The sequence below is a fragment of the Ctenopharyngodon idella genome, chromosome 17 (assembly GCF_019924925.1).
Source record: "Ctenopharyngodon idella isolate HZGC_01 chromosome 17, HZGC01, whole genome shotgun sequence".
In the NCBI taxonomy this organism is placed as follows: domain Eukaryota; kingdom Metazoa; phylum Chordata; class Actinopteri; order Cypriniformes; family Xenocyprididae; genus Ctenopharyngodon; species Ctenopharyngodon idella.
In genome coordinates, this window is record NC_067236.1 from 19,681,009 (window position 1) to 19,705,173 (window position 24,165).

The window sequence follows — 24,165 nt, forward strand, 5'->3', positions numbered from 1 at the left end:
CGTTGTGTTGAACAGTCTGAAATGAGTGACGGCCATTTAAATCATGGTGTTTCTCTTGTCTGGTCTTTCTTTGGTGGACGTCGTCAGCATGACGTTGCGTTTGGTTCGCTCTTCTTCCAGATAACCTTCCTTCATGATCCCGGTGACGTACTGGAACAGAGTCTGGAGTGGGAAAACACATGACTAAGTTCAGCTGCAACACCATCTATTTACATAATCCCACAGTAAACATGGTGTAGAATACATGTGCAGCAAGAAAATCATGAGTATTAGCTTTAAATTCTCAAATGACTTGTTTTAACCTGTTGTTGTGTGTGGTATTTCATGACTAAAGGAATATCATTGCTAAACATTTTTCATGGATGATATACCAAAAAAAAATTAAGTTTGACATGGGAAAAAAACAGATTATTTGGTGTGGTTATAATGACAAAATGAGTTCAGTGTATGTTGTTTTGAACCTAGAAAATCCTTTAAACATTAATCTACTAATCCAGTCATTTTTCATAACACTACTGTAAGCACTGAGGGTATTCAACACCCGCTTTATTTGTCCTTTTCCCGCCCTAGACCTTATTCACAGCACCGCCATCTTTGATTTTAACGGCTGTGAGGGATAGACATCGCTTCAGTGGGTTGTACTGTCATTTAATGTGTTTTTGGATTGTTGTGCTCACGAAACACTTCAAAAATATCTTTCCAAGAAATTTTAGTAGACAAAAAACTCCCGACAATATCAGCTGGGCATATTATAAGTGATCTTGGAGCTTCATACAGCGGATGGCGAAGAAGAAGAAACAATCGATAGATGGTAAGTTAATACGATCATCAAACATTCAATAGCATCTAAATCAAAACTGCCTAACGTTACTGAATAGAGCTTTTGGGGGTTGATGGACTTGATCTACTCCATCTGTGTTTTGGTCATTCTGAATCCGGACGAAGTCTCTGACAGAAGCGTGATTTTCTCAGCTTTTTGTTTAAATTGTTGCTTTTTTTATGAAACGTACCCACATTCAAGTGTTGATAAAAGAATGCATGAAGCTAGAATAAAATTGTGTTGTTTAAAAGTGTTGTCTGTTATATATTGTATGTTTAGATATTCATACAAAATATTCTGGGGGCCATGAAATTTTTGTGAAAATGATCAAAAACGCTGGTGGAGAAACAGTTAATAAATCATTGTTAGATAAAGCTAGGATAACGTGTCTTAAAAAGGTAAAATGATTAATTGGGTTGTTTTAATTGGGTTGATTAACATTGGGTTGTTTCTAATTTTAGGCATTACAACAAATCACTAATTACATAAAATACTGTAGTAATTATATGATCATATCTCATTGACTACTTTCAGAAAATGATCGTGAAACGCTTGCTATTTTTAACTCTTTCCTCGCCAGTGTTTTTGATAATTTTCCCAAAAATTGAATGGCCAGAATATTTTGTTGAATGAATATCTGAACATACAATATAGCAAAAAGAATAGAGCCTCTGCTTTTAAACAAAGTTTTATTTTAGCTATTTTATCAACACTTGAATGTGGGTACGTTTCATAAAACAGCAACATTCTGAACAATTTTTGTTTCGTTTGTTCATTATGTTGTTTTGTTTCTGCTCCTTTTTTGCCTGTTTTGATCCAGAGATTGTACTCTTTCAGAAGACGTATGGAAAACATGGAAAGCCGGAAAATTCTGTCAATGGCAGGGAAAGAGTTAAGAAAATGTTAAGAGATGGAAAATATATTAAGATTTACCGGTGTAAAGTTCTGAATTTGTTGTATTAGAACAGACAAAATGTCATTTTATTCTCAAGAAAATATTTGAAAACTTATGAATTTTTGGTAAGATCAGTCGTTCATATGTCACTTATAAGCAGCGTTGGGCACGTTACTTTTAAAAAGTAATTAGTTATAGTTCTCACAAATAGTAACATTATAAAAGTAACTAATTACCAGGGAAAGTAACTATTGCGTTACTTTAAAAAAAATCAAATGTCAAATAACTTACATTAAATATAAGTCTAAAATTAAATTATGCTTGATCCGACTCGTGACTCTTGATCCGCTCTTGCTCATGACATGAAATTACTCTGTACTGTACTACGTGTTGGTAGCCATTAAAGAAAACGTAGTTTTTATATTTATGTTTAAATATATGTTATGTTTTAATTTCATATATTTGATTATGAAAAGTGAAGTAAGACAGGATACATCATAAGATTGAGTGGGTCAGACATGATTTTGACCACTTCATTAAGTTTTGTTTTGTAGAAAGCCTTTCTTTAAAGTGAATTTCATTTTTTTTTAATCAATGTTTCATCAACCAATTGCCTGGATTTAATAAATAAGAAGCAAATATAGCAGACAATGTAATCATGACATGGAGGCGCCGGCGCGATCACTTGCGCGTGAACTGGAGCGCGTCTTATAGGCTAAATGAACCAAAACTCAGCGTATAGGCTGCTTGCCTCAGACATGAGAAATATCTATAAAATATAGAAAGCTTAAAAGAAATAATTCAAAATGAAAAGAAATAGGCTACTCTGATTATGTAATCTGAATGAAATGTGCATTCTCTCTCTAAGCGCGTCCACTGCGGAGATGATGAGAGTCAGCTATGTCAACTTCATCTTCTCAGCCAACACTGATTCAGAAAACATTACTTTATTAATAAACAATAAAAATATCTCCTTGCTGTTTTTGTCACATTCATAATCATTACTTTTGCCGGTTCTTTATGGCAAGCTTTTTATTCATGCGCTTGAGTGCTGTATAGCCTATATTACGTAAATGCTCATTATTATGGTTTATTCTCTCCAATACTTAAGAAATTAAATTAACATAAATGTAATTAGTCAATTAATGGCTTAAATGAACAACTACTAGTCGACTAGAAAAAACTTGTTTCACATATTTTTGATCTAGTATGACACACACACACACACACACAGAGCATTGTACATTATTATCAGTTTAAAATTATATTTGTGTATGACTAACCTGTACTATTTCTTTACAACAAAACGCTTTGCAGGTCTATCATCTCTACTCACACTCAGTTAGCATGTGTGTCCCAGCCCAACACACACACACCAGAGAACAAAACTTTGCAGGTCCTATGGCTGAGAGAGAGCGTGCTCGGATGAAAACCTCATCAGTGAGCTCAATTATAGTAATGGTAACGGCGTTGTAACGGGGGAAAAAGTAATTCATTTGATTACTCATTACTGAAAAAAGTAACGCCGTTTATTTATAATGCCGTTATTCCCATCACTGCTTACAAGTGATGCAAAAGACAAAACAATGAGAGAACCAACAACAACAAATGTGAGAAAGTGTCCAGACATCATCAGTTTCTCTAAAGGAGAAAAACCAAATACATCAAAGACGAGATGAGAAAAACCTCAGAACTTTAGGATGAAATGCTGTGAATATCCTCAGGTTTGAAGGGGGTGAATGAACTCAAATCTCTTTCGTTACCTTCCACGCCTGCTCCAGTTCTGCCGTCCATTTGTCCTTCAGTATGGGCTGTACAGCACAGATGAACTCCGCTCCCACATACTGAAACACACACAGGGTCATTACTGCTGACTAAAAACAAACAGAAATCAAATCAAATCAAATATTTTAACATTTAAAAAAAATAAAATAACACAAAAAAAATCCAGCCAGCGCCACTATTTTTTGATAATTTTCACAAAATGTTAATAGCCCCCAGAATATTTTGTTGTATGAATATCTAAACATGCAATATATCAAAAGAAAGAACAGAGCCTCTGCTTTTAAATAAATAAAAACCCTGTTTTATATTTATGCATTTTTTATCAGCACTTGAATGTGGGTAAGTTTCATGAAAAAACCCCCCAACATTTTAAACAAAAAGATGAGAAAATCAAGTTTTTGCCAAAGTCTACAACTAAAAACATATTTAAATCAGTTCATGTGAGTACAGTGGTTCAATATTAATATTATAAAGCGACGAGAATATTTTTGGTGCGCCAAAAAAAACAAAATAACGACTTATTTAGTGATGGCCGATTTCAAAACACTGCTTCATGAAGCTTCGGAGCGTTATGAATCAGCGTGTCGAATCATGATTCGGATCGCGTGTCAAACCGCCAAACTGCTGAAATCACATGACTTTGGCGCTCCGAACCGCTGATTCATGACGTTCCGAAGCTTCCTGAAGCAGTGTTTTGAAATCGGCCATCACTATATAAGTCGTTATTTTGTTTTTTTGGTGCACCAAAAATATTCTCGTCACTTTATAATATTAATATTGAACCACTGTACTCACATGAACTGATTTAAATATGTTTTTAGTACATTAATGGATCTTGAGAGAGGAAATGTCATTGCTGGCTATGCAGGCCTCACGGAGCCATCGGATTTCATCAAAAATATCTTAATTTGCATTCCGAAGATTAACGAAGGTCTTACGTGTGTGGAACGGCATGAGGGTGAGTAATAAATGACATTATTTTCATTTTTGGGTGAACTAACCCTTTAAACAATGCAAACTAAAATAAACTAAAACTAATAAATAAAAATTAATTAAAAAGTATACACATTTAAAAAAAAAAAAAAACTAGAAAAGTGACAAAAACACAAAAAATTAAAGTTAAAGTGAAAACACAATATATAAAAATTAAATCTAATTCAAAATATTAACCAGAACTACAGTAGTCAGCATCTGAAGTGAATCAAAAAAGTTAATCAAAGTTGTCTTAAGAACTAGAACTAAGAAAGTTTTAGGACAACTTTGATGAAAGGTTTTGATCCACTTCAAATGTTGACTACTGTGTAATAATATATCAATGTTTCTAAAATAACACAAGACAGAACAGCAAAATACCAAATATTTCAAGACTTAAGGAATTAATTTATATATTCATGTAGAATTTATAATTTCAATCCACTGAGGTTTCCAGCATTAGAGCTGAAGTGAGTCATTTCTGCGCCTCTAGTGGCAACAGATGGAATTACAACAATCATCAGCGCATCAACTCTTCCTTATGAACAAACGTTTGCTTTGATTCACAGTGATCCCCAGCTGTCAAGAACGACCAAAAATGAAAAATAAATAAAAATAATAATAGTAAACACCAAAATGGACTGTGAACCATTGTTGTACAGAAACATCTTTTTCCCCCACAGATGATCCATGCTCAGAAGAATTTTAGCCTACATGTGAAAAAAGACAAAAGGCACAAACTGCACAGATGAGCAAAGCAAATGTCTGTTAGGATCCGTGTGATGTTGATGACAGAACTGTATTGTATTGTATTTCCAGTCCAGTAGAGGGAATGAGTCAGGATGGAAGCGCTGAAGGTTACAGAACAATCCACGCACACAAATAACGTGTTTGACGTGATGTTTACCCCGTAATACTTGGGCGGCGCGTTGTAGCGGTAGTGGCTCTTGCCCAGTTCCAGCGCCAGAGTCTCTAGCCGCTCCAGCTGATCGAGTCTGGCCACGCTCTTCTCGATGAACGACATCACTCTGCCGGAGGAAACACAACGTTCATCAGGCGTCTGACTTACTAAAGCTTTCCTTCAAATCACTACGAGCTCCAGCAGGAGTGGAAGCCCATTTCTGCCAAAAATCATGCTTTGTACATCATAATAATGACATAAGTCGTCAAAATTATGAAAAGTGAAAATAACTTAAAAGATTTATAGTCAGAATTATAAGAAACATTAGATGCAAACTCGTCTCAATGAGTGTTTGTAGTGTTATTTTATTTGTCATTTTTGGATTTTGTCATCAAGTAATCACTGTGAATTTATGTGAAGATTATTTACACAATCCTTTTGTTGGACTGAAGGTTCATGATCAGATGAATTTTACCAAAGAATTATGAAATATACTTTTGATGCAAAATGCAAAGGATCAAAGCAAATGTTTGTTCATGAGGAAAAATTGATGCACTCATGATTGCTGTAATTCCATTTTAGTACGTCATAATTTTGACTTTTCATGCCATAATTTTTTGCTTTTGTCATGACTCAGTATGTCATAATTTTTACTTTTTATTCCATAATGACATGCTATAATTTTTACTTTGTCATACTTATGACTTTTTGTTACAATTTCAACGTCTGTCATAATTTTTACTTTGTCATTATTATGACTTGTCATTTCAACTTTGTACATCATAATAATTATGATGTTTAATGTCAGTTATAACGTTATAATTTTTGCCATAATTTTTTACTTTTGCCAATTTTTACTTTTTGTCAAAATTTATAATTTATATATATTAATTTATATTAATTTTATATCTTATGACTTTAATGTCATAATTATGACTTCATATCAGTTATAATTTAGTAGCCTGTCATAATTTTGACTTTTTGTCATCAAAATGATATTATAATTATTATTTAGTATGTCATAACTGTGGCTTTTATGTCAATTTCAACTTTGTATGTCATAATAATTTTGACTTAATGTCATACATTTTACATTTCAAGTTTTTTAAAGTCATTATTTTTACTTTTGTCATAATTATGACTTTCTATGTTACAATTTCAACGTGTCATAATTTTTTACTTTTTGTCATTATTAAGACTTGTCATTTCAACTTTGTACATCATAATTATGACGTTTAATATCAATTATAACATGTTACAATTTTTAATTTTTGCCACAATTTTTACTTGTCATAATTTGTACTTTTATGCCATAATTATGACTTTTGTCATAATTTTGACTTTTTATGCCATAATTTCAACTATGTATGTCCTAATAATTGACTTTTCATGTCATAATTTCGACTTGTGTCATAAGTAAGATTTACCAAAGCATGATTTATTTTTCTTAAGTGGTAAAACATTCTCCCATTCGGCAGACATTCTGGTCACTAATTTAAATTGTTTCCCTAAACAGACTCCAGTGGTAAATGTGTGCGATGCTAAAGTTTAGTGTGAATCACAGATTGTCAATCAAGCACTCACTCGATGTCTGTTCGGGCCTAATTTGAGCGCGGCCGCCGCCCGCGGGCACGTCGGTCGGTTGTCGTGTTTTCATGCTGTGAAGAGCGAGCGGCCCGCGGCCTCATTACAAACACAGACTGTCACAGTTGCGTCGCGTCCCGCAGGGTCACAGCGGCTGATGTCCGCCAGCGCCGCTCAACAGCCACTTGGCCTTTAAAGCAGCGTGAGATTCAATCAGTAATTGGTGTTCCGGGGATTTCAGCGGCAGCGACACTCAAACCCGGAGCAAACGCAGTGAATTAGTGAGCGCTGTAGGTGTGTAGTGCTGTCAGGTAATAATAGCAAACATCATGTAGTGCCTCTTAACACTGGTTTTTATTATAGACTCACTCTGAATTCTGCAGATAAACACACAACCGTGACACGTTTTATATTAATGCACCGTTGTTTAGTTGCATGACAACTATAAACAGCTACAGTTAGATCAGATTATGATGATCATATTGCTGATGTTTTTCACTCAAAAATTGCTAAATTTGGCAATTTATTACAAAGAAACAGCAATAAACACATTGAATTAAATATGAAATGTTGAAGTAAGACTGAAAAGTGTCTTTATTGACAACTACAGTGCAAAAACAGATTCATTTAGTCAGAATCTCAATCTTTCCTGTGGTATTTTAAGTTATATTTAAGTAATTTTGTACCTTAATCTGGTATTTTGCTTGCTTAAAGATTTCATTTGGGCCATAGAGATAAAATCTAGGTGCGTTCCTTACAAAAAAACTAAAACCACATCCTTTCCCACATTTAGCATACAGTATGTATGTAGGCTACAGATAAGCACACGTGTGTTCGGTCACGTCACATGATGTGTATCAATCAAAGGTAATTGAAAGTGTCACGTCTCTCACTATAATAAAGCACTACTGGCTCTCGATCTTTTGTTTTTCTCTCTGTGAGACTCGACATCCTGATGTGCGAATGAAACAAAAGCTCTTTATATCACTGCCATGATCTGGTCTGTAACGGCTCATTATTTCTGCTCCCTAATGAACATGAGACATGCGTCGCCCTTCTAATGCCTTATATTTATAAAAGCCTGGATTGATTTCATCAACCTGTCAGAGATAATTAGCAGTACAGCTGACACTCAAACCAAAGCACTTACTAGAACTATTTATTTATTTTTTAAAAAATCATTCTTTTTTGGGCTCCAGACAAACATTTGAGAGCAGTGCTACTAAGTTCTACACAAGGTGGTGCTGTTTTTTTAAATCATAAAAATGTATATTTACAATAGTAATTTAATCACATTACTTTTGTTTTGCATTAATAAGTGCAGATACTAATAATATTACATGTTTATTTATTGGAAATTTGACAGTAAAGCACTGAGCTTGAATTGAGATGCGGATAAAATTAATTTATTAACAGTAACGTGCAAAAACATTTTTATGGGGAAAAATGTAAATGTTCTACTCTTACTAAATGTACAATACTGAACTGACCGACAGCTTCAGTGATTATAAAAGGCACGCTCTTTACTGGCTTTCTGTGTAATTCAGTCACAATTTGAAAAAGTTTTTGTTTTTCATGAGACTTTTCCATATATTAGGGAGTCAATAATTGCCTCTCTGCTGGCATCTAGTAGTAATTTCATGTCTTTTTTTTAGTGTTTGTTTGCCTAGAAGGGTTAGTTTTCCTTCATCTTTAAAACTTTTAAAAATAACATTAAAATTGGATAATACTCAGAGCTTTTAAGTGCTGGAAAAAGTGTGAAGCACTTTAAAAAGTCATCTATTCTATTGAGACATTTAGTTCTCACCCTGAAGATGTACCTGTTCTCCAAAAGTTGAGACATGCGATCTCATATACTGATCTTTCTTATCTCCGTCTGCAAAGTCTGGTATCTTGTCTCATATCAAATGTGTTGCATAAACTCATCATCCTACTTGGAAACAAATACAAATAGTATTATTAGGTCTCTAGGCATGAAGGAAATGCTTATTTGGCATGATGGTTAATCTTCTGATTGGCGATGCACAGCAAGGCTTGAAGAAGAGAGGCAAGTACATCTCCTCTATTGTGTGTCAGCTGTTGTTGTTTGTTTGAGTCTGTGAGATACATTTTGCAGACCCAGTTCTTTCATATTTTGGCTGCAGACAAAGAAAGAACTTGAGTTGGGTCGACAATAATCTCCAAATCTGAAGTCGAATACCTGACATGGGAGTAACCAATCTCCTAGTCTAATTGATACGGGAGTAACCAATCCCCTAATCAGAGGATGTAAGTCCCACATGTCGAATAGGAGCCCTAGACCCACATGAATATTCACAGGTCGCCCCGAGAAGGACTGCGCTGGCTGACTAAATATATGCTATCTCTAACAAAAGCTTGTTGCCACATCTCAAAAAGTTCAAACATACACTCTAAAAAATGCTGGGTTAAAAACAACCCAAGTTGGGTTGACAAACAAAAGTTGACAAATGGACAAACCCAGCGAATGGGTGTTTTAGCCCATCGGTTGGGTTGTTTTAACCCAGAGAAAGGGCTGATTTAGACCAGTGAATGGGTTGTTTTAACCCAGCGATTTGGTTGATTTAACCCATCGTTTGGGTTGTTTTAATCCAGCGATTGGGTTGTTTTTAGCCCAGCAAATGGGTTATTTTTAGCCCATCGGTTGGGTTGTTTTAACCCAGTGATTGGGTTGTTTTTAGCCCATCGGTTGGGTTATTTTAACCCTGTGAATGGGTTGTTTTAGTCAATCAGCTGGGCTAAATGTTTGCTCAACCTGCTGGGTAGTTTTATTTAACTCAACTATTGTTTAACAATTACTGTATTTCTTGCTTAAAATGAACCCAAAGTCTGTTGGAACTTTTATTAATATGTTTAATAAATGAACATTTATTAAATTTCTTATTAATGTTCACCTTTTGATTATTATTGTTGCCTCTAGTAATTATGTGTCTGATATTTAATTTCCAACCTATTTTGGGTTCATTTTAAGCCAGACATATAGTCATTTTTAAACAATAGTTGAGTTAAATAAAACTACCCAGCATGTTGGGCAAACATTTAACCCAACTGATGGACTAAAACAACCCATTCACTGGGTTAAAACAACTCAATCGCTGGGTTTGTCCATTTTCAACCCAACTTGGGTTGTTTTTTACCCAGCATTTTTTAGAGTGTACTATATTATCTCATATATTGATCTTTCTTTTCTCCGTCTGCAAAGTCTGGTATCCTCCCTCATTTCAAATGTGTTCATGGACATTTTTATGCAAAGCAACTTACAAATTTGGAACATCACAAGCAATTTGTGCCAAAAATATGTTATAGTGTTTGGTTTGAGGAAGAGTTGATGTGTGTCTTCAGCTGCTAATTATCTCTGACAGGTTAATGAAATCAATCCAGGCTCTTATAAATATATGTGTAAAGGCATTAGAAGGGCGATGCATGTCTCATGTTCATTAGGGAGCAGAAATAATGAGCCGTTACAGACCAGATCATGGCAGTGATATAAAGAGCTTTTGTTTCATTCGCACATCAGGATGTTGATCTTCCACAAGCACTCCATCACTCGCACACTCACACTATTAAAAAAACATAGCTGCTCTGTATTTCTCATCTCCTCTAGCTCACTTCCTAATATAGTTGTCTAATAAACCTGGCACTGTATGTTACACTTATTGTTGGCTGTTTGATGAATGATGCTTTTGTTCCTCTTTTTGGATAAAATCGTCTGCTCAATGCATAAATGTAAATGTAACGCACTATATTTTGGAAGAATTCTGCCATTTTAATCTGCTGACAGCCCTAGTTATCATATGAGGGCAGCAAAGATGTAAGGATGTGTGTGTAAGCAGATGCAGGACATGACTATGAATGAACCTTTGACCACTATGAAGTGTGGATGGTGTGATGCAGGTGAATACTGACCTCAGGCCGTGGGCACGGAGCTCCCTGTTGGTCCGTAACCTCTCCAGATCCTCCACGTCCCGAAAGAGGAAGAAGACGTCTTTACATTCCGGATGGGTTTCAAACAACCTGTTACAAAGATGACACACATTCAGACAAAACTCATATTTAAGTAGTTTCCTGAGAGGAAGCTCTTTGAAATACTTCCATTCGTCTCAGAGTCTTACCATCTTACCATATCCATAAACCAGCCGACTGGTTTGTATGTATGTTTTGGGCATTTTAATGCTGGTTTCAACTAGTTCAAACTGATCTATAAGCTGTTTCTTCAGAAGTGGATATATTTGTGTTGTTTTCTTTATAGTGGAAAAAGCTTCTTTAGATTATTAAAATGTTCTTCACACTAAGAAAAAACGCTTCTTTTGAGAACTGATCACTGAAATAACCAAAACTGGTTCTTCTATGGCATTACTGTGAAAACCTCTGGTGCTGTTCGTGTGGTGGGCAAAAATGACAATTTTTTTATTATTATTATTTCAATGAAATGAATGTACTATATTTGAGTTCAATGTTTTTTTGTTTTGTTTTTTTTTTATATATATTTGGTGTTTTAGGGGATTCTATGGTACTAAATTATATTTATGCAGTAGTTTATAATCCATTTATTCACTTTTTGAGCATGGACCTGAAAATGAAATTTCCAACTAAAACTGTAATAAATCTTGAACTCGTTCGAGCACAGACTGAAGTTTAGTCTCTTTTTAAAGATGATACTTTAGCACATTATTGCTGAAGTGAAAAAAGTTTAAAGATGTGAACTTAAAAATAAAAGTTATAGAATTTTACATTTATTGTTTTGAAAAATGCACAAAAATACTATTTTTATATGAATTTTTACATCAAATGTATATTTTCCAAAACATGTTTTACTCTAAAACTGTGAGAAAATCAAAGCCATAAATCTAAACAAGTTTTGCTGCAAATTTAAGGTAATATATTAAAAAATGAGCTTTCAGTAAGATTTTGTTTGGTCGCAGTACCAAATGTTTCCACTAGATTAAATTTGTCTCACATTCATTTCCAATGCAGTTGTTTTTGACCGTGGAGCACAAGTGTGACTATTTTTTTCAGGACCATTCAATCTTTTCGAATTGTGCCAAAATCTTTACCAAGTTTCGTACCATTCCAATGAAGTAAAACAATCTAAAAAAGTAAAAATGTTCAGTAAAAAATAACCGAAGAGCACCAGAGGGTTAGGAGTGTTTATAAGAGGGTTACAAGAGTTACATGTGTGATAATGTGTAATGACAAATACTACAGAAGACAGAGAGGATACTAATTAAAGTACCGTAACACAACAAGAATAATAATACAGACATACTGTGTGAACATCATCTACACACTTTAAAGACACATGCACTGGTTTATAATTATGAGTTCTAATGCACGGTTGTGAGATCATGAAGGTTACCGACACTTGTGACGGTTGATGGGCCAGTGCTGCATCATCACAAAAGCTTAAGCCTTGACAATGTAAATATTCAAGCGCAAGAAGACATGAAAGGGAACTGAATTTGCTACTCACACGCTGTGTGGAAAATTGTCTGACGCTGTCTGAGACGCGGCTTTCTGTGCGCGCACTTCGGATGTTTGCTCACAGAAAGCCGTGTCTCAGACAGCGTGCGAATACTGAATTGAGTTCTCTTTCATGTCTTATTGCATGTGAACGGACATATTCACACAAAACTATATCAAAAAACGCCTGTCTTGGCAAGTATCCTAGTAAACATAGTCAGTTATGTCTTAAGTGAACGTAAACAGTTGAGAAAATAAACTCATGTGTATTGGATCCGTGCAGCTCTTAAAGTGACAGCAGCCTAATAAACCTGCTGCTGCCTGTTTTTAATGTTAATCAAACAACAAAAGACAAAGAAAAAAAACACTTTTTTGTTTTTGACTGAATAACTTTAGTGAAGACTATTCAGTGTTATTTCACATTTGATTACTTCATTCAATTTCTATACCTGAAAACTACTGTTACTAGTGTTCATTTCATTTTATATGTTTGTTCTACTGTATTTATTTGTGCTATTGCTTGTAGTTTGATTTGTTTCTTTTATTTACTGACTGTTTACTTGTCTTTAATAATGTTTTACATTTATATTAGTTAGGCTAGCAGTTTTAGCTGTGGAATAGAGAACTGTGAATTTTCACTGGTATGTAAAATGTTGGTGTCATTACAAAAAGTTAGTTTTAGGCCCTGTTTATAATGATCTGCTAAGACTTCTAGCCTCGCTGTCTGGCTTTCCTTAATATCCGGAGAGTTTCAGTGAAGGATGTTCCTGATTTTCCAGATGTTCCGGTGTGTGATCAAATCATCCGACTGTTACAGTCTAATCACTGAAGGTTTTGGTTGTCTAGGAAACTCTCATGCTTTTTTCTCACACTAGGAAGGTCACAACTGAGTGGCCTACACTGAAAAAAATGGTGTAGCCTAAGATTTACTTTGGAAGAAATCACTAGTAAATTTCACAAATAATAACACTGAATTAAACCATAAGTTTTTAAGTAGAAAGACTGAAATAGTAACTCCAATAATCTATGTTATATTTACAACTTCAAAAACTCATTTTTACAGTGCATGCATCATATAAACTGACTGGAGAACATCAGGTCAGCTTGAGTTTGAGGCGATGAGAATCTGAACGGATGTTCATGAGGAGTTTATGAGCTGCACATTAAGACATTCGTTTGTCAGCAGCGAGAACATTTGCTGCGAACTCAACATTCATTTGTGAAACCATTTTTGTATGCGAAAACAGCTGTTATTATGATGATGCATCATAAAAGCACTGCAAGTGAAGAGGCATTTTATCTCATTCAGACATTTGAGATGGAAAAACCCAAAGAGTGTTTGAGCACTGAATGTCCTTCATCAGATCAAGTGTCTTTCAGGTGCAAAGCGTGTTTGTACATCTTTTGTTGCAGTAAATGAAACTTGTGTTGATATTTGATCACATGCAATGACATTTAGAAATGAAATATTTACCACAAAAATATTATTTATACATCATTCATGGAACGATTTTCTGAAACATTTTTGTTGGACGTTCGTCTTCATTTTATTTTTAAATGTTACTACTTTTTTTCTTTTTTGAATGTTTAGAGAAGATTTAAAATTAATGTTCCCATAATACTTGCAAAATGAGAAAATAGTGAAAACATTCCCTTGTTTTCTCTAATGTTCACATAAAGAAGAAAAACATTTTTAAAACATGTAAAAAAAAAAAAACTGGGCGTTTTGATCATTCTCAGAATATTCAGAAATAATGTTTTTAATACTTAATGTAAACGTTAGCAAAACATTCTCAGAACATATTTTTGTTAGATGCGAGGCCGTTTTCATTCATGCATTTAACAGATGCTTTTATACGAACAAAATGTCACACATTTTGCCGTACAATTTCACAGGGGATCGAACCCATGATCTTGGCGTTGCGAGCGCTGTGTTTCTACTGTTTGAGCTGCAGGAAAGCTTTTCACACTTCTTCTGTTTAAAATGTTTTTAAAAATATTAAAAAACAAAAAACAGTTGCAATACAATGGAAGCTTTTTTCCACCATGGAATACAAAAATAAAAAATGTATTTGCAACTTTTTATCTCACAATTCAGACTTTATTTCTTGCAATTGCCAGTTTATAACTCACAATTCTGACTTTTTTCTCAGAATTGGGAGTTATAAAGTTAGAATTGAGAGATAAAAAGACGCAGTTACTTTTTATTTTTATTTTTTCTTCCCTAGTGGAAACAAGCTTTCATACAAATCTGTTTATAAAATTTAGTTTGTGAAAAAAAGTCTAAAAAATAGTTGGTAATTACAGTTTTAAAAAAATCATAAGTTGTCATTTTTTGTAATGTGTGAGAACCATTAATGATAAAGTATTATTTTTTTCTTCTGATTGTTGGTGTATTATATTGAATCCAATTATAGGGTCAATTTGACCTGCACCATAGGGATCGTATCCTGAATTTGACCATAATTCAAGGATTAAGTGTGATTTAAGTGTCCAAAAACAATCTAAATGAAATCAGTGCTTGTTCTTTCTCGTTCTCCTGTGGAACTATAATGAGTTTCTCTGGCCACAGCAGGACAGGAAACCTGGAATAGAAACACTGTGATCCTTTCGACAACTTCATGCTGGTTCCTTCTCCATGGTCACAGGATCCACTTAATGAGGAACTTCATGAGCTTTTATCAGGAATATGAACTACAGCAGGCTGGATGTATTCTTAAAGTATTAGTCTGATGTTTACAGTGGCCTCAAACTTACTGCAAGTCAAACGTAAAAATGTCTAAATGTCACTGCATTAGAAACACAAACACGCTTCACTAAAATGGCTGTATATGTAGGAATTTTCATGTATTAATCGCTTTTTTTATTGCCAATGTGTGAACAGCTTGTAACGAAACTTAAAAAACGAGTCACCCGACTTCCTGTGAAAGCCTGTTGACTGATATTTATGTGAAGGACTCGGGACGTTTTTGCCGGGAAAATCAAAATTATGTGACGGTTACGCGCGCTCCCGAGAGCTTCTTCCGTTCAATTACACATTAAATGAATGCTTACAATGTTCAGGATAATGCCGAAAGAGCCATATTGTAATGTTAATGTGTCACGCATTCAAATAATACTTAAACTATCATAACAGTGTAATTTTAATTACCTCATCCGTCGACATAATGACGGTGAATCTTAGAGCTGGTGCAAACATATAATCACTATGATCAAGATGTTTTTATAATGGCTGTTTTCTCATTTTGTGTTTATTTTGTTATTGAGTGGAAAGCGCGCGGCACATATTTACATATTCATCTCACTCTCAGCAGCGTGGACGGCGTCGGGATGATCGTTAATATTGCTGAAAAGGTATTTCCAGCTTCGTTTACTTCTAAACGAAGTACGAAAAAGAGCTTCGTCGTGGGTATATCGGGCCTTGAATCACGTTGAGTTGTGCATTACGTGTGCACGAGTGCGAGGCTGCAGTTCACTTAACGGCCACCGGTGTCACTAAAAACAAGGGTTTCTGAATCTACATATAGCCCCTTTTAAGTTTGAAATGATTAAACATTCACACACTGACTAAAAATCACCAAAACACCAACTGATTAAAAGACACAGACTTCAAACATGTAAAAAAGCGATTTTAGTGAAGAGAACGGATCTGATGAATCTCATTCAAACACTCCTCAGGTCTGATCCTTTCATCATTTTTGTGATTTGAAACTCTTTAAATGTTTAAATGAGATTCATTTGCAGTCTTATCTTCATAATAACAGCTGTTTCACACACAAAAACTGCAGCGTCCTCATGAGTTTCACAAATCAATGTTACATGAGGCGCAAAGGTGTGTTCTGCTGTGTCCTAATGTCTTCGGATAGATTTATATACTTCAACAGTGTGTTTGTTTGATGGACACATCACTGCTATTTATCCATTAATACTGATACCAGGAAAATAACCCCAGAAATGACTATGAAATCAATTTACTGAAAAAAGAAATGCTTGTTCTCTCAGCAAATGTTTCTGTCACAATACAGATCTGAAATCAATTCATTAGGCAACAATAACAGAATACAGAGAACACAATAATTAGCACTGCTTAGATACAAATTAATAGTTTTAATACAACAATCAATAAAAGATTAGACGAGCGCTCATAACACTTTTTATCCACTGCAATCTCAGGCATCACCTGGACATTTGGTGTATTCAAGTCACTGTCTGTATGAAATGCCTTTAATTAGATTAAACTCTTTCTAAAAATGCTCTTATATAGAGTACATCTATATACATGCCATTATATGGAAATTTAGCATCATTGTAGCACAAAAGAACAGTAACTGGTACAGTACACCTGAAGTTAATATGGATATAAATGGTGCATCAGCTCTCTAGAGACTCTGTGAAAGTAGCTTCAAAATCATTATTTTAACCTGGTTCAGTCTGATTCAGCTTTTCTGTTTGCACTTTTCTTTTGAGTCGCACATCGTAATTTTTCATGATGCCAGAGATGCATTAAAAACGCAACCAAGAGGAAAAACTCACATTCATCTGTAGTGAGCAAACACTCACACATAAAGTACAATGCTAGACGACAGTAAAGTCAATGTGAAATGCCATTTCGCTTTCATAATGTAAAAAGAATATGCAAAAAGAGGCGGGACTTAATTTCATTCGTAGTGAATTGATTGGATGGTAAAAAGTGGTAGAAAATATTAATCTGAAAAATTGAAACAAATGTATATATATATATATATATATATATATATATATATATATATATATATAGGGTGAATTCAGGTTGATTGGGAATTTGGAACTTTCTCCAAGTCATCTCAATGGCAAAAAGTGTCCCAATCACTCTCAATTCACCACATTTTAATAAATCTAAAATCTAGACATTAAATAGGCTGTAATACATTACAATAGGCTACATCAGATTTCTATTGGGACAACTTGCCCCGGTCTGCCATACTCCAGTTTTCATCGGTTTGGACCACGAGACATGACGTAATATAGCGATATGTTGTTAAATATTAGTCATTAAGCTAATGTGAAGCATCAGCGGGTCTTAACATATCACTATCTGTTATTAATATTTAACGTGGATTTGTTTTCACGTTGATGTTTGCTAACTGACATCACGAATGAAAGATAAAATCAAACATGCAATTTATGTAAAGCTGATTTGAAGCGATATACAAACAAACGTGAGTTAGATATAAGCTGCAATAATTCACAAGGTAATTCTCACCTGACAAACATGATTATTCCCACTTTGGCGATGTCCTCCTGGATGACTTTCCAGGACTCTTTGATCAGGTGTATGTGACGCGGGGTGAGACGCGCCGGACTCTCGTCCTCAGTGTTTCTGCTCTCTTGTGTTCTCGGTGTCAATCCGGATCCTGATATCGCGCAGCCCATCCTGACACGAGCGAAACTTCCTCAGCTGTCAGACAAACCGCTGCTGGTTAGTTTTCAGTCAGCTGGTTGGGTTAGCTGTGTGTTTCTAGCTGTCCGTGTCGCTCTGCTTCTCCATGACTGTCTGGAGTCAGACCTTCAGAGACTCAGAACCTGAAACTGCTCACCGGGAGGGGAGGAGTTCATCATCATCATCATCATCATCATTACATGAGAGAGATCCTCAAAACAGTAAAATCATTCAGATATTTTCAATTCATTGCTGAATGCCACATAAATCTTGTCACACTTTCTATGAAGTATATTAATTATATATACTGGTTAATGTTAAAGCTGCAGTCCGTAACTTTTTTTGGTTAAAAATTATCCAAAATCAATTTTTGAGCAAGTACATAACCAGCCAATGCTCAAAACTATCTCTTTACCTTAGCCTGATTCACAACGGTAAGCTTGTAATAAAGTTTTATAATAAAATCGGTACTGGTAGGTTTCCGCGGGAAATTCGATCATGCAGCCGTTCGTCTTTGCGTCATTACGTCACGTCTGTTTACACAGAAGAGGAGTCCCAGCTAAAAGGCTAAATCCCATGTGAGGATGCTGCAGGTGATGGATCATTTATAATAATTAAACTAAATAATAGATAAACATTAAATAAATGGAATAAATAAACATTTTAATGGCGGATTGTAATCCAGAAAGGTGCAAAGGACAATCATGAGTGACAACTGGAGATTCACCCGTAGTCAAAAGGAAAAGACGGAGACTGCGGAGTGGCTACAGAAATTCAAATCTACAGGAAACGCACACTAAATAGTCACGCAATGCTGATGTTGTTAATTTGAGAACAAATTATAACAATAATAATAATTTGCATGGTTTGATGTGATCCAAGCTAAGCGGTCGTTAGATTTAATCACCATTGGCTGCGCGATTTATTGCTTTTTTTCTCAGTTGGTCAGAACAAAAGTGGCAGACGTTACTTGTTCAGATGACATTTTCCGGTGAAAATTCTTATTTTGGTCATACTTCCAAGATGTAGAATCTGTGATTCCGAAGTACAGCATCCTCCGGTGCGGTGACTGACAGCAAACATTAGATTCATCCGCTCTGAGGAGCCGTGCCGATGCACAACCCACGTACAGATGATTATTCCGCAAATAACTGCAGTTGCAGGTTTCAAACAGAGAGGGCGACAAAGAGGCAAAACTTACGGACTGCAGCTTTAACTAATGTTATCCAATGTTAATAAATGGATCCTTATTGTAGTGTTACCGAATCTATTCAATATTTAGGCTTGGAGTATAAAACATAGGCCCGGTTTCACAGACAGGGCTTAGCCTAAGCCAGGATTAGATCTTAGTTCAATTAGGATATTTAAGTAGCTTTTATAAAGGTACACTAGAAAAAAACTGAAGTTGCTTTCAGTTAAAACAGCTCAAACATGCATTTTAGTCTAGGACTAGCTTAAGCCTCGTCTGTGAAACCGGGGGATTGTCAGATATAATAAACACAAAACTACTAGATCTGGGATGGCAACTAAAAGATGTTGGTTTGAAGAGCAAGTCACTTAGTTCACCCCAAAATGAAAATGCTGTCATTAATTACTCACCCTCGTGTCGTTCCACACCCGTAAGACTTTCGTTCATCTTCGGAGCACAAATAAAGATATTTTAAATAAAATCAGAGAGATTTCTGTCCCTCCTTTGACAGTAAATAGGTCGTAAAACTAATCCACATGAATTGAGACACGATCAGTTGTGGTAAACGTAAGCTCAAGCATGTTTGCTTGACTCGTGCGAGAACCAATGAGGTTCATTCTCCTGTGTTACGTAGTTCTTGTGTGACAAGCATGTACAGTTGAGCTTCTGTTTATGTTCGCCGATCAGTGTTTATATGTGCATAAAAGCCTAAATTCAATCTGTTTATCATATAAAGCGATCGAGTCTCTTCAGAAAATTTGGACTAAACCGCTCAATTCATATGATTTATTTTTATGATCTCTTTTTTGAAGCGTTAAAGTAGTAGTTATCAATGGAGGGATTTTCATTTTTCATTTTTGGGTTGCCCCAGAGAGACTGTCCATGTAATAAATGTCCTGTAAGTACATAAAAAGCATCTGCTAAATCATTACTTGCTCACAATAAGGTACTTATACTCCATATATCCATTCGAAGGGTTATTATCTGTAATCCAGGATGAGATTAAGGCTGCTTTTCTGCTCCTTCCATGGAAGTCATTAATCATATCTATGCCATATTCTACCTGCATGTTCTTAAAGCTGATTAAAAGGTGCATAAACTAATTAAACTGCAATATGCCCCTAAGTCATGCAGACTCATTTTGATACAGGAAAAAAGACAAACAAAAAACGAATGCAGTAACATTGTGAACAGGATATAATGAAGGACAATAGGATGAGGGGAATAATGATTACAGTGTGGAAAGCTTCTTTTAATGTATGACAGAAAAATAGAATATAAACTGAACATTTTTACAAATTGTCACTATAAGCTGACAAAGGCATTGTGCATAATATTTACACCAATTCAAATAAATAAAAAGGCTTGAATATACAAGATAACAGTGACATCAACCCCACCAATGAGCAGAAAAATACAACCAAAACCAGTTAGATTATAATAACTCCCATTAAACAAGACTATTTACCCAAATACAGTGAGGAAGACACTTTCTGTGACTGTGCATTAATATGTTGCTCAAATGACTTCTCCATTATTTTTGAGAATGACATCAGTCTTTATCATTGTTTATCATCCATCTGGCTTAATCTGATTATAATTTCCAGTTTTCTCCTCATTAGTGGGGAATGATGTCTTTATGAGATTATCCTCTTTCCTCTGGTCAGTGCTCGAACACAAACAGTGAAGAGACATCAGGCAGTGCTGATCAAAATAACTAACAGATTGCATTCAATATTGCAGTGCTTTTACTTTTCTGATAACAAATGTGTGTTTACCAAGCATGGGTGCATTTGTAACTTAGTATGCACTGAGCATATTGCTTTTTATTGCAAAATGACCGAAAAAATAATCAGGTATTTAACCACTTTTCTTAACATTACAAAAAATTGACAGTACCACAGCCAGCTCCTTTAACAAATGTTTACATCTCATTGCTATATGCACAAAATAATGCAGAAAAGTTCAAATATACATGTATTTACAAATGCAAATTTTATAAATATATTCTCTGAGGTCCTCAGGCATCCCTTTTCCAGCTGGAGGTTAAGATTCATGCTCTGAAAATGCAAAACGCCAAACCTACGTAAGACATCATGTACTATGCTTCTCAAACAGTGGCTAAATGACATTTTGGAGAATAGTAGATATTTTAAGGTTCTGAGTGTTTAGAGTAAAAATATTGCTTTGTAAGACTCACGTATAAGAACTCAGGTTCTGAAATTTCTCACGCAGGTTTTTAACCAAACTATGTTGACTGTTCTCCGCTTTTTCAAATGAGCATGGTGGGTGACCTCCATCCATCCATGCACTGAAGTTTTGCTCTGTACTGTTCGCCATTGCAAGTTCAGATTGTGAAACAGCATCCCATCTTAGTTGTTTCTCATTACTATCCTCACCTCCTGCTGCCCCTTCGACTACAATTAGGTTGGACAGGGTATCTTGACCATTGTCACAACAGCTGTCCGGTTGCTCAAGTGCATGTGGTGTCCCCAAGTCAAAACCTAAAGTGTTAACTCTACATAGTGAAGGCAAATCTTCAGCTTCAAGGGTTTTGCTGGAACATGCAGAATCTGTGGATGTACTTCTCTGCACTGGGACAATGCAGGAAGAGGATGAACAAGACAAGGAACGTGATGCTCCGGACTTCTCAGACTTCCCTCCGTTGTCCAGAACTCTCTCTGGAAAAGAATAACTGCGACCCACTGGGAACGGACGAGAGGAAGCGTACTCTTGGCTATGATTGGTATATTTGGAGCGCAACTCCTTGACATCTGGCCAGTGGAAGCTTTCTGTTTGTACTGGACTTTGTGGTCTCTGGGCATATAATCTGCAAATGTATGGCAATTGAGGACTTCCAGGAGAACTGAGGCTGGAAGATGGACTAGTAGTCTTAGAGTCCGGGATAATGTCCTGCTCATTCAAGGTCAGCAACAGTGTCCTGTCAGGCATGCCTATGCACAAAAGAGCAGTGGTTAAAAGTCTGCTTTGACAAATAAGTGTGCTTTTACACACAGAGTTTACACCAGGGGTCTCCAAACTTTGTCCTGGAAGGCCACTGTCCTGCAGAGTTTAGCTCCAACCCCGATTAAACACACCTTAATCAGCTAATCAAGGTCTAATTAGGCATACTAGAAACTTTCAGGCAGGTGTTTTAAGGCAAGTTGGACCTAAACTCTGCAGGACAGTGGCCCTCCAGGACCGAGTTTGGAGACCCCTGGTTTACACTATGCCAGAGAACACTGCAAATCCATTGATTTCTAAAGGGAATTGTGCGTCGCAAGGATGTGGAGGAATTACACAAGGGTTTGCTCAATCATGCAATCCAAACTTGCTGCAATGCACTCTGATGTAGGAATCCATTGGCCAATGAGAATTTCAGATAGGAAAGTGCACTTGTGCTTTCGGAAATCCAATTCACTGTATTCCCACTTGATTTCAATCTTGACACACCTCTTTACACAACCTCAAAATGGATCTTGCACATTCCTATCCATCAAATGCTCCATCTCTATATTGTAATCGTCTCAAGTCTGTGAGCAAATATGTGGATACCAATGGTCTGGATTGGTAACCAAAAAGTTGTAAACAATAACCACTAAGTAAGAAACTTAACCGCAATTTGGGGGATTGTCCCTCAAGTAAAAGTGAATTGTCAGTTTGGAAAAGAAAGTGCCTACTCAGACACTACACCCACCTTTCTCCTTTCCCAGAGGTCTCTCCTCCATGACCGAAGACAGGTTCTTAGGTGTGAAATGGTTCTCTGAGATCTTGGGCCTCGGCCTTACTGTCGGTCTGCTGTTTTTGATACGTTGACTGTATTGCCTGGCCATCTGGAACACTTTGTTCTTCATCTTATCCATATCTTGAAGGATGAGGTCATCCTCATTGGCGGACCTTAAAGAGATGATCCTTGGTAGGGAAGGGTGGTTGACCTTGTGGCACTCTTGGAGCTTGTGATCCTTGTTTGGTTGGCTCCGAAACTCTTGCATCTTGTCCTTTTCTAAGATGTTGTTGATTGGGGATGAGGTTGAGCTTTCATCAGATTCTTCCAATATTAGTAGAGGTTCCCCAAGTCCACTATCAGAGCTCATCTTACTGGTTTCCGCTTTTGTCTCGTGTACAGGTGTAGTCATTTGGGAATTCTCCAAGTCCTGATGCTCTCCAGAAGACCCAATGATCTCCACTTCCATGTCTTGCCACACCTTAACCATGTCAGATCCGGGCTGGAATTGCTCATTCCCATTTTGAGGTCCGAGCATGGACTCTTTGCCATTTGCAGAAACCACAAAGTCAGAGCTGTCCTTTGCTTTCTTGTCATCGTCCAAGCCTGGTAGATTAAAGACAGACCATAAAGTTGGCCTGGTTACAGAAGACCCCCTCCTGTGTAATGCCGAATCTTCATCTGCAAGGTCATTGAGCTGTTGACTCAGATTACGGACTAGGCCTGCAGGGATGTGCGAAAGGCTCTCTCGGCGTTTAACGGCAAAGCTGGCATCCTGGTGCTCAGCATGTTCATAGTAGTGTTTGATCTTATGTATGAGCAATCTGTCCTTTTTGGAAAGGGTGTCTTGTTTCATTTGAGGTATGAACAGGCTCTCAGGAACAGTCTCTGTTAATGGTTCTGGAGTGGACTGACTAAATTCTTGGGATTTGTCTTTCTCATGAGGCTCAGCACTGCCGCTCAGCAAACGGTTTCTTCTACCTTCCAAAGAGTCGAAGTCAAACGACCCTTTGACTCCTAGACTATTACTTCGAGAAAGGTTGCTGGTACACCGCTCTGGGATATCCCTTGCCTTGTCCAGCATGGATGAAGACAAGAATCCACTAGGCACTGCAACATCGACCTCCATATTCTGCACATCTTCCAAGAGGTTACTTCGGGATGGAGTCATCCCTTCCTTTTCCTGCACTTCTAGTCGAGTAGGGGATGAGAAATTCACACTGTCCTTTATATTATCTCCAATTTCTCGTCCTCCATAATTGAGGTCTACTATCTCTGGATCTTCCATTATTGTCCCACACAATTCAGGATAATTATCCGATAGGTCCATCCTCGTCTCCTCTGACTCTCTGAGAGGAACTGTGTTCTGTGAATTGTGTTCCCAAGTTGTGCTCTAGA

General features: G+C 36.3%; 2 protein-coding genes across 8 annotated transcripts in view; both read right to left on the bottom strand.

The window, feature by feature from the left end:
* Positions 1-16: 16 nt before the first annotated feature.
* xgb (x globin) lies at positions 17-18,018 on the bottom strand. Of its 2 annotated transcripts, none has more exons than XM_051867440.1 (5): positions 17,678-18,018; positions 10,882-10,989; positions 5,380-5,500; positions 3,479-3,559; positions 17-162 (listed from the first exon to the last, which is right to left on the bottom strand). In XM_051867440.1, exons 1-5 carry the CDS (start codon positions 17,845-17,847, stop codon positions 37-39), a joined length of 606 nt encoding a protein of 201 aa, XP_051723400.1. In that variant the 5' UTR covers positions 17,848-18,018; the 3' UTR covers positions 17-36. The 2 variants fall into 2 exon arrangements, with proteins under 2 accessions (XP_051723400.1, XP_051723401.1); XM_051867441.1 differs by lacking the exon at positions 17-162 and adding an exon at positions 3,237-3,356 and having other exon boundaries at positions 17,678-18,017.
* Positions 18,019-20,274: 2,256 nt separating this feature from the next.
* LOC127498266 (pleckstrin homology domain-containing family G member 3) overlaps positions 20,275-24,165 on the bottom strand; it is a 54,115-nt gene continuing 50,224 nt past the window's right edge. For all 6 annotated transcript variants that reach the window (XM_051867430.1, XM_051867429.1, XM_051867428.1 and 3 more), the window contains 3 exons: positions 22,741-24,160; positions 21,244-21,997; positions 20,275-21,103 (listed from right to left, as the gene is read on the bottom strand). In XM_051867430.1, the coding sequence (XP_051723390.1) occupies positions 21,097-21,103; positions 21,244-21,997; positions 22,741-24,160 (2,181 nt within the window). In that variant the 3' untranslated portion in view covers positions 20,275-21,096. The remainder of the gene's footprint in view (positions 21,104-21,243; positions 21,998-22,740; positions 24,161-24,165) is intronic.